The sequence below is a fragment of the Acanthopagrus latus genome, chromosome 1 (genome assembly GCF_904848185.1).
Source record: "Acanthopagrus latus isolate v.2019 chromosome 1, fAcaLat1.1, whole genome shotgun sequence".
In the NCBI taxonomy this organism is placed as follows: domain Eukaryota; kingdom Metazoa; phylum Chordata; class Actinopteri; order Spariformes; family Sparidae; genus Acanthopagrus; species Acanthopagrus latus.
The window spans coordinates 26820119-26829421 of NC_051039.1; the positions used below are offsets into that span (position 1 = coordinate 26820119).

General features: G+C 38.6%; 1 protein-coding gene across 1 annotated transcript; it reads left to right on the top strand.

Moving 5' to 3' along the window:
- Positions 1-8683, top strand: cabp2a (calcium binding protein 2a). The gene is made up of 7 exons (XM_037116061.1): positions 1-48; positions 864-1085; positions 5496-5526; positions 7164-7298; positions 7829-7938; positions 8106-8253; positions 8548-8683. The coding sequence occupies exons 1-7, from the start codon at positions 1-3 to the stop codon at positions 8571-8573; spliced, it is 720 nt and encodes a 239-aa protein (XP_036971956.1). The 3' UTR covers positions 8574-8683.
- The last annotated feature ends 620 nt before the right edge of the window (positions 8684-9303 follow it).

A 9303-nucleotide genomic window follows, 5' to 3' on the forward strand; every position in this document is an offset into this window, starting at 1 on the left:
ATGGGAAACATCAACAAAGCTTCTAAAAAGAACAGTAAAAGGAAGCAGGTAAGGACTTATTTAACTGCTTTCAGCTTGGAAAGTGAGTTTAAATTATTGATATATGTAGGATCATGCGTTGTTGAGTATTTTTAAGCGTAATCATTTGTGAAAGTTTGTCACTAAATTTTGTTTCTTAAAGTGAAACTCTCACCAAAAAGCAACATAGGCTTTATTTGTGAATGTATATGAGTCAAACCTTCGTGTAAATGCATAATTACAATGAAAGAGTCACTTTTAAGATTTACCATAGTTACGTTTACCCTCCCAAGTATGAACAGGCAGGAGAGTAATGGTGGACCTCCTCCTGTTTGGTCACACTCAGGGATCGACACTTTTTGTCTGCCATGACGGCGGCGTGCCGGAGATGCCACTGCTAGCGTGAGTTCTTCAAAAAAAGATTTTTAACAAACTCTGTGTACACAAACAATGTTTTCAATGCTGGTGTTCATGTGTAGAGACCCTGGTGATACTACGAGCAAAGTTTCATGTTGTGTCGAGTTTTTTTAGTGTTTTAGAAATAGCGATTTTGATGCTAGCGTAAGTGTGCCAGTAGCACTCCGTTGACAATTAGCTTGCCTGAAAACGAAACTACGGTAAAACTTAAACGTGCCTCTTTCATCGTAATTATGCTTTTACACGTAGGTTTAACTCATATACATTCAAAAATAAAGCCTAGGTTGCATTTTGGCGAGAGTTTCACTTTAAGTTTTAAAATTTGACTCATGACTGCCATAACACAATGGAAATGTACATGTGAAAAAAAGCATGTTTCATTGCACTCTGAGGTTTTATCCTAATTCGGTTGGTTCCCCTCCTCTAAGGGGGACTCACCTGTAGAGCGAAGCAGCGCCCAATTATCTGCCACCATGCTGGGGGAGTTGGGTGGTGCAGGTGAGGTGGACACGGACGACGAGGACGAAGCAGGGAGCGATCGGGACTTCGATGAGCCCCTGTGTGCTCTGGTTAAGAACTGCAACATGCTGCACAACATAGTGGGGCCTGCTTGTATCTTCCTCAGACAGGGCTTCGCACAGAGCCAGCTTGTATGTATGACATTCACACAGGACAGAATGATCAAGGTCAAAATCACCCATATATCCCTTCATCCATTAATTCTCATAGCGTGCCACTGTCCAAGGTGAGGTTTAAGGCCATCCCTCAGATCAGTGTGACATCATCTCACCCTTCCCATCTCCACCAGTGAGAATTTCATCCTGTGAGTGTCAACCTCCTGTACATCCCCCACCACCATATCCCCCTATTTCATAAGTCTTACTGTATGATTTTGGTCAAATATGTGTGTTACATCATTGGTTTAAGGGGATAATGCTAAAACACCTTGAAAGGGACATAAGATTTTTAGTGAAGAAAGTCATAGAATATTTTCCACTTACTGTTTGTCCTATGGTGAGAGAGAGTAACTGGTCATATGACAGATTGTCATTAAGTTCATGAATTAACTTTCTTATACTCTTGGAGATATTATCTTATTTCAGATCATTTTTTATGTATAGCAGAGGACAGCAAAGATCAATAACAAAGTAATTTCCTGGCTGCAGGGAGCAGCACTAATTGAAAAGAGCCATCAGGACAGTCACTGATCACGGGTCCTTTACTGAGCTATAGGCTCCCGAGGGACTGGAAGACCTTGGGCTGAGTTTAGAGGAGAAATGTAATGAAATGATTTACATAGAATCTATATTCTTGTACAGTACTTGACAGTTGGCCTTAGTGCATTTTTTGGCAAATGAATATAAGTAAATCCAATCAAAAACGTTGAAGGAAATCTTATTAACTTGTCGTGGAGAGTGACAAATGCTCACTGTGCAGTACTTGCACAGCAACAAACAGCATAGCCTACAGACACATGTAGCCGTGAGCTGAGACATACTTCTTGTTGGAGACCAAAAAAAAGCTAAAAAGAGGGTGAATGTTGGATTGACATTCATTGCATTGCCAGAGACAAGAATCCAAATGAATGCTAATGTTACAACATATAGGCTGTATACGTACATATTGACTGAGACGAGTGTTTTAGTATATAAGGTATGGAATTACATTTTTAAAATATTTAATACATAAATATACAAATAAATAAGCTTGCGAAATAAATAAACAAATAATGATTGAAATAATGAAACAAATGAATATGCCAATGAAATTAATTCTGAACTAAATAAATAGGGAATTAAATATATAAATAAACATAATGAATCAATATGGTTTAATAAACAAATATATTTTCAATTTGTACAGTCTTTTTTAAGGACAACATACTAAAATAGCATTCTGTAATTGGGTAGTCTTGTTCTGTAAATAGTTTTCTTTTCCTCTGGTCGGACACATTGATCTGAAGCACACTTCTGAGGCTGTTCTGTAAATGTTGTTAGCACCATCTGTTTTCAGTTTAAGCTCCACCAATTGTAAGTACAGATACAGACCACTCTTTTAGCTGAGCAGATACAGATTATGATGTTCTCAATCAGTCCCAAAAAAAATATACATCTATTTGCAAACAACTTTGACACATAGCTTTAAAAGATGAAGGTTACGCAATATTATGGTATTAGCTATAGACATGAAATATTTATATTGTATTAAATATACAGTACACATACGTTTGAATATACCAGCAAAGATGTTCAGCCTTATACGTCCTCTGTTTATTAGCTCATCTTGTTGACTTTTCACTTGTGATTGATTGTGATGGTAATTGTTCTTTTTGTACAGCTTTGTTTTTACTATTATGTGTGCAGACTCTCTCCACTGCCCTAAACTTGTATTTTGAGTAATTAACAGGACAAAAGTGTTAACGCACAGTAAACTATCAATAGTTAAAGACTGATTTGATTGCAAGCATTTCTTCTTTCTAATTTCTATAGATATTGCAATAATATTGTTATTGCAAATTTTAATTTGTGTTGTTCTACTGCCAATTCATGCAGGTCCTAACAACAACTTTAGCTGTTTTGTTGGAGCTGAGCACAGCTTGAGCACAAGTTACCGCAAAAAATGACAATCTGCCTCTTTGTATGCATATGTCTGAATGCAGGTAGCGCCTCTCCTTTAACGTGGCTATATCATTATTTTCATAATAACAGTGGTATGCAATTTACTGTTTTGGTTCAGTCTCACTCCTTTGATCGACTGAGTTTCCGGTTGCAGCTGGTTTCAACCAACAAGCTGTAACAACACGCCATTCACTGCCTGCCCACCACCAAACTACAGACGGATGAAATTAGCAACTAGCTGTAAATATAAATATAAAATGTGAATATACAACCAATCATCTTGCCAAATTTTGAATTGGTGATTGGTGATCCCTATATTTTTTTTATCCAACACCATCACAACATCATCAGGTCATTGTAATTTGTCTTGTAATGATTAGCCTTTCCATCAACTTGGGCTTTAGTTTGTTTTCAGTGCTGACAGAAGTAGCAACAATGGCATGCTTGTACACTACACTTATATGTTGACCATGGTAAACATCTGGGCTATAGTTGCTCGCTTACAGCTGTAATGTTCAAGCTTCATAATATCAGCATTTTAACATAGTCACTGTGAGTAACGTGAGCATGCTTACATTAGCATTAAGGTGGTGTTGATGAAGGTTCTCAGTCATCTAGGTAATGGTTAATCTAAGTGCTATATCGAAGGCAACTGGACGTTTGTTGTTGTCACCAACGACCTAGAAACTCAGAGTTCACATGTTTACTTAAAAACTCTGTTAAAAAAGTTTTAAAAGCCTGTAACTCCCCTCTAGATAGTTAGAATTGAAGAAGCCTCTTGGATGAGAGATGAAATATATTCAAGTAACAACCCGACCAATTGCCTAAAATACATCACTTAGAATTTGCAATACCCTCATGTAGTTATGAGTAAATTAGCATTTAGTCATCCTTACAGATGTACTACATCCTTACATCCCAACAGAGCTGCTCACAGAGATGCTATGGTATTAAACTCTTGTTCTTGTTGAGTAATAAGAGTACAGGCTTTCATACATCAGTCAAGTCACTCAGCAGAATCTTCACTGAGCCACCACAGTCCTGAACTCATAGGACAACTTTCTTCCATAAGTCATGGATCGAGGAAAGAGATGGGATTCCTCGACAGAGTACACAGATAAATCTACGAGATGGACAGTGTGAGAGTGATAGTCGTAACTGGTTATTAATCCCCCATAATCCCTTTGTTCTCTAAAATGATGCGCTTAAAAAAGGCAGAGAATGAGTACTACTTTAGCAGCACATTACACAAATGGTATAGTGTGAACTTGATGCACATAATTGTAGGCTCTCCTAAAACACATAGAGGTGGCAACATTCTTCCATCAAACGCTTTTGTCGATGCTGGGTCGTTCTACAAGCGATCGGTGGTAGTTGTGGTACTACTGCGGTAGTAGTTTGGGAATGCAAATCCTAACAAAATGGGAATGAGAAACTTCTCTTCAGGCCTCTGTGCCTGAATTGCACTTCAGCCTGACAGTCACAACTATGAGCAAGAACTACATCCGGCAGTTTGTTCATGTGTCTTTGCTGTACGTTCAGTCTGCGCAGGTGTGTTAATGTTTGTTAATCAAGTCCCGGCCGAACCACGGTGCAGATGCAGATGCAGATCCAGATACAGATGAAAAAAAAATCAGCATCAGATAGGGAAATGAAAAACCGATAAGCCTTCGTGATTTGTAATACAATTTACAGCTGTAATCTCCCTCCCACCGTTCTCTCCCTTTGCACTCTCTAATCCAGGTCTGTATTATTCCTGCTGCTGATGTCAAAGCCTCACAGAACACGCTGAGACCGAACTTATCCTGGCGTCACCTTGTGCCCATGCCACCACATGCTAAACCCAAACTGTAACTGTACATTTTGTGTATGAGTGTAGCTAAACGCTTTGCTGTTTCAGCTCTTTTCTAAAACAGTTTAGGCACTGACTCCTTTTCGACTCTTCTTTTCTGCAATTTAATTGTATTCGTTCACTTTTTTACTTGGTACATGTTAAGCAGAGTTTTCAGAATTTGGCCACCAGACAAACCATTTCATCAGCTTTGTTTCCTGTGCGTGTGCGCATACGGATGGTTGTGCTTTATTTATGCGTGTTTGGAAATGGAAAGAGATATCAGATGATGATACATTTCTGATGGCTGTTGTCGAACATATGCACAGCAGACTTCCAAAGCTTCTCCATCAGTGAGAGCAAAATGAGATTGGACATGAAATTTTATAGCAGATCAACTAAAAAGGCTATTAGGGTCAGTCGGATCAAAAAAAAAAATAATAATCCTGTATTGGAAGCTGGAACAAGGAAAAAAAGATGGTTCACAGGAGCGAAGGAACCTGTTGACGTACTACAATGTTTCCTGTATGTTTTGCCATTGTAACTGTGTGCATGCAATGGAGTGATACTGATCTGGATGTTTGTCCTGTCTTCAATCTGCACCACCGCAGGACAGAGATCTACGGCCAGAAGAAATGGAAGGTACTGTGATATTAGAACACTTAATCCAAAATCCTCCCAGCCTTTCCACCGTCTTCTCCCTGAACAGCCTTCCTTTCAAACCTCAAACCTTCTGTTTGACTGTAAAAAATTGTGCTTTACTGTAAAGAGCAGAATTTGAATAGACCCTCCTGACTTTGCCTTCCCACTGAATGTCAGCTTACTTGAACTATGGAAGATCAAAGTGAAGGATTATTATTCAAAGGAAAAGATTATTACTCACATTTAAAGCATAGTTCAACGATATTTCTCAGGTCTGACTCACGCTTTCACACTCCACATTCATGGTTATGAAAGAAGGAACTTATTGGATCATTTACATTAAAAACAGTGAACAAAACAAATCAAGGTACCACTTTAAAATGAGGCACATATTGTAAATGATAATGGCTTTATTGAAGTCAATTAATAGTTTGTGTCATTAGCCAATCATATTTGCTAATGATATAAGAACACTTTTGGTAGGTGATTATTCTTTCTTTCTGATAACAATGTCCAAATGCCACTTCTACAACACTGTTGGAATAAGAAAAGTTTTTGAAAAATTTTAGCTCAAAATAAATGCAGCAGCATCAAAAAACAACTGTTTTATTCCAGGGATTAGTCTTTGCTTGGTGCCTAAATAACCCAAAATGCAACATGACCTGAGGCCAAAAGTTCAGTAGGATCGGTAGCTCTCTGATCTGAGTATTGCATGCACCAGGGATGTTATAATGGCATGCACAAGCATGACTGCCATCTAGGACAGCAAGGTATGGTAACAGGACAAACAACACTAAAATGTACACTTCCTTAGTGCTTGGTTTTCATTGAACTGCTGTTTCAAAAAAGTCAATTCCAATGGGTCTTATTGACATGGAAATTACGAGAACAATATTTCCAAAGCATAAACGTGCAGTTCCCCCAGATATTGTACAGTACAGTACAGTACAGTACAGTACAGTACAGTACAGTACAGTACAGTACAGTATACAAGAACAAAATGAACATACTCAAATGTGCTTTTGCTACAACAGGTAACAATGCAGGTGGTCTGAAATAATTGGATGTAATTCAATCATAAGCCAACTTGACAAAACATCTGTTTTCTTATGTGGTACTTAGATCAGGTGGTGACAGGATTTGTTATGCTAGTAGAAGCTAATTTTCCAACTTTCAAACTTGTAGTCTTCAGACTGACACAAGTGACACCCAAGGACATTCATCAGACTTCCCTCTGTACCCACTGGAACAATTTGTGTATGCAGCATAACTCTCAATCACCTGTAACACACTTTGATGTCTAAAAATGGTAGAGTTGCCCTTTAAGCCATTTATGAATCAAGTCTGACAACTTTGGCTCCTACCACTAGTAGCATTTCTAAAAAAAAAGAACCTGTGTACGACCCCTACCTTCATGCACGCACACAATCATAGATGTGATTCGGGAAAGATAAAAGGCTCAAGCAACACACACAAGAACAATCCTCTCTAGGTTTTCCAATCAGATTCATTTGTCAAATGGTATAATCCCATTAAATTTCTAAACATGGGACTTCAACATAAGACCTATAGAGTACACATTTAGAACAGCAATGTCTCTATATTTCTAAATCGGTCATTATGTTTTTTTCTTACAGAGCTGCGTGAGGCTTTCAGGGAGTTTGACAAAGACAAGGATGGCTTCATAAGCTGTAAGGATCTCGGCGAGTGCATGAGGACAATGGGGTACATGCCAACAGAGATGGAACTGATAGAACTCAGCCAGCAGATCTGTGAGTCCCACATGCACACGCCAGTACATGTACAGAGAAAGACACAAAGGACATCTGTAATTTCATATAGTCTTAGAACAAAATGTATATATATATATATATATACACAATGTCCAGGTAATTGACTCGCAGGACTTCCCAACAACAAGCTAGCTGCTGCAGGAGAGTGGTGAGATGTGTTCTCTTTTCAATGTGCTGGGACCGTATTTGTACTGTTGCTGAAGTTTGGTGCTGTTCTGAGCATTATTTATGGCTATGAGTAGATTTTTGATGTTGGTTTCTTGGTTGGAGGCATATACTGCAGTGTACTGATGTCATGCCGTGTTTTCTGAGGTTGCTAAACCGTCATAAGCTAGTGGTCGGAAAACTTGATCTCTCGAGGTGGGGTCTACTCGATGTCACAGTGTGTTAGACCATGGATTAAATTTATATAAATTTATAATGTCTCTTCTACAGTGTCTATTAGCAGAACAGTGGCATATACAGTATCACTTTGGCCTTCTGTGTGTCCTTTTTTTCTTGCCCTTTAGGTGGTGGCAGAGTGGACTTTGAGGACTTTGTGGAACTAATGGGTCCAAAGATGCTTGCTGAGACTGCGGACATGATTGGGGTGAAGGAGCTGAGGGACGCCTTCAAAGAGGTGTGCAATAAAATCTATTAACTCGAGCCAAAAAAGGCTATATTCCATTTTAGGAGTACCCTGAGTAGCTTACCTTCTTTCAGCAACTTTCAGATCTATTACATTGTTTATTTTATTTTATCTATTCTTTTCTATTCTCTACCCCATCCATTGTACCCCCCCCCCAGTTTGACTCAGATGGTGATGGTCAGATCAGCCTTGGGGAGCTGAGGGAAGCCATGAAAAAGCTGATGGGGGAGCAGCTCAACCACCGCGAGATTGACGAGATCCTTAGAGACGTAGACCTCAATGGGGACGGACAGGTGGACTTTGAAGGTAAGTGATTACTACTTTAGCTCAAAACAGCTAAGAAGGAAGGGAAAGTGTCTGCAACATGGGCGCCGGACTTCTATCTGTGGTATTAAATAATTATTTACTTTGAAAAACCAGAGTTCAGGCATGATATAATCTTCTTTGGCATGCATGTAGCATCCATTCCTGGCAAGAAAACTGAGCTGGAGGAGGATGTTCAGATTAAGGAAAGAAGGAAAAGGAGGTTGTCAAAGGAAACAATGTAGGAACTAATTACCTTTTCCCGAGCCAACAATAACAAATTATTTCTTTCCACAGAGTTCGTGCGAATGATGTCTCGCTGACTCCAAACCTCTCTACCTACTGCACTAAACACACCATATACCTGACTGCACACTGTTAATGTTTATGTAATTCTTTTCAATGTACAAAGACTGCTTGGTGTCGTTTTCAGCTACTTCCATCATGTCTCAAATATAAGAAAATCCTTAAATGTGTTACTGTTGTATGAATGTTATATGTATTTAACATGTAACAAGAGATTATAGAGGGTTGGGGGGGGGGGTAGTCTCTTTAGAAGTACATTTAAATTTGAATATAAATACTGTAAGGGTTAGCTGTAACTCTAGTTTGGGGGTTCAGTTGCCCTGCCCTTTTAGATTTTGACCCTTTAAATATGCAGTACTTTACCGGACCTGATTTGAAGACAGGTGTATGAATATAAATATGAGGATTTGTTGTCATAATGTCAGTTATGCCACATCTGTTATGACTGTGACTGTGTGATATTATTGTAGAGTAGACAGCAAAAGTGAATCCTTTCCTAATGATAGAGCAAGTAAATGAGATTATATACACATATTTTTGTACAAACTACCACATAAATCCATACACACACCAGTTCATTTTAGCACTATCTTCAGCTGTGCTTTTTTAAATGTAAAATAATCAAAGCAAACAAACAAAATCATTGCTGATGCTAACTTTTTGATAAAGATTTGATAACACTACACATCTGCCACACATCTGTACACATGAAGTGTATGTCCATACCTCTGTTTTCCTTTTCAGATG

Excerpts from the sequence above, each read along its gene's own strand:
- cabp2a (XM_037116061.1), top strand. The coding sequence starts at position 1 with ATGGGAAACATCAACAAAGCTTCTAAAAAGAACAGTAAAAGGAAGCAG. Across the intron at positions 49-863 it reads AGAACAGTAAAAGGAAGCAG|GGGGACTCACCTGTAGAGCG; the intron begins GTAAGGACTTAT and ends CCCTCCTCTAAG. Across the intron at positions 1,086-5,495 it reads GCTTCGCACAGAGCCAGCTT|GACAGAGATCTACGGCCAGA; the intron begins GTATGTATGACA and ends GCACCACCGCAG.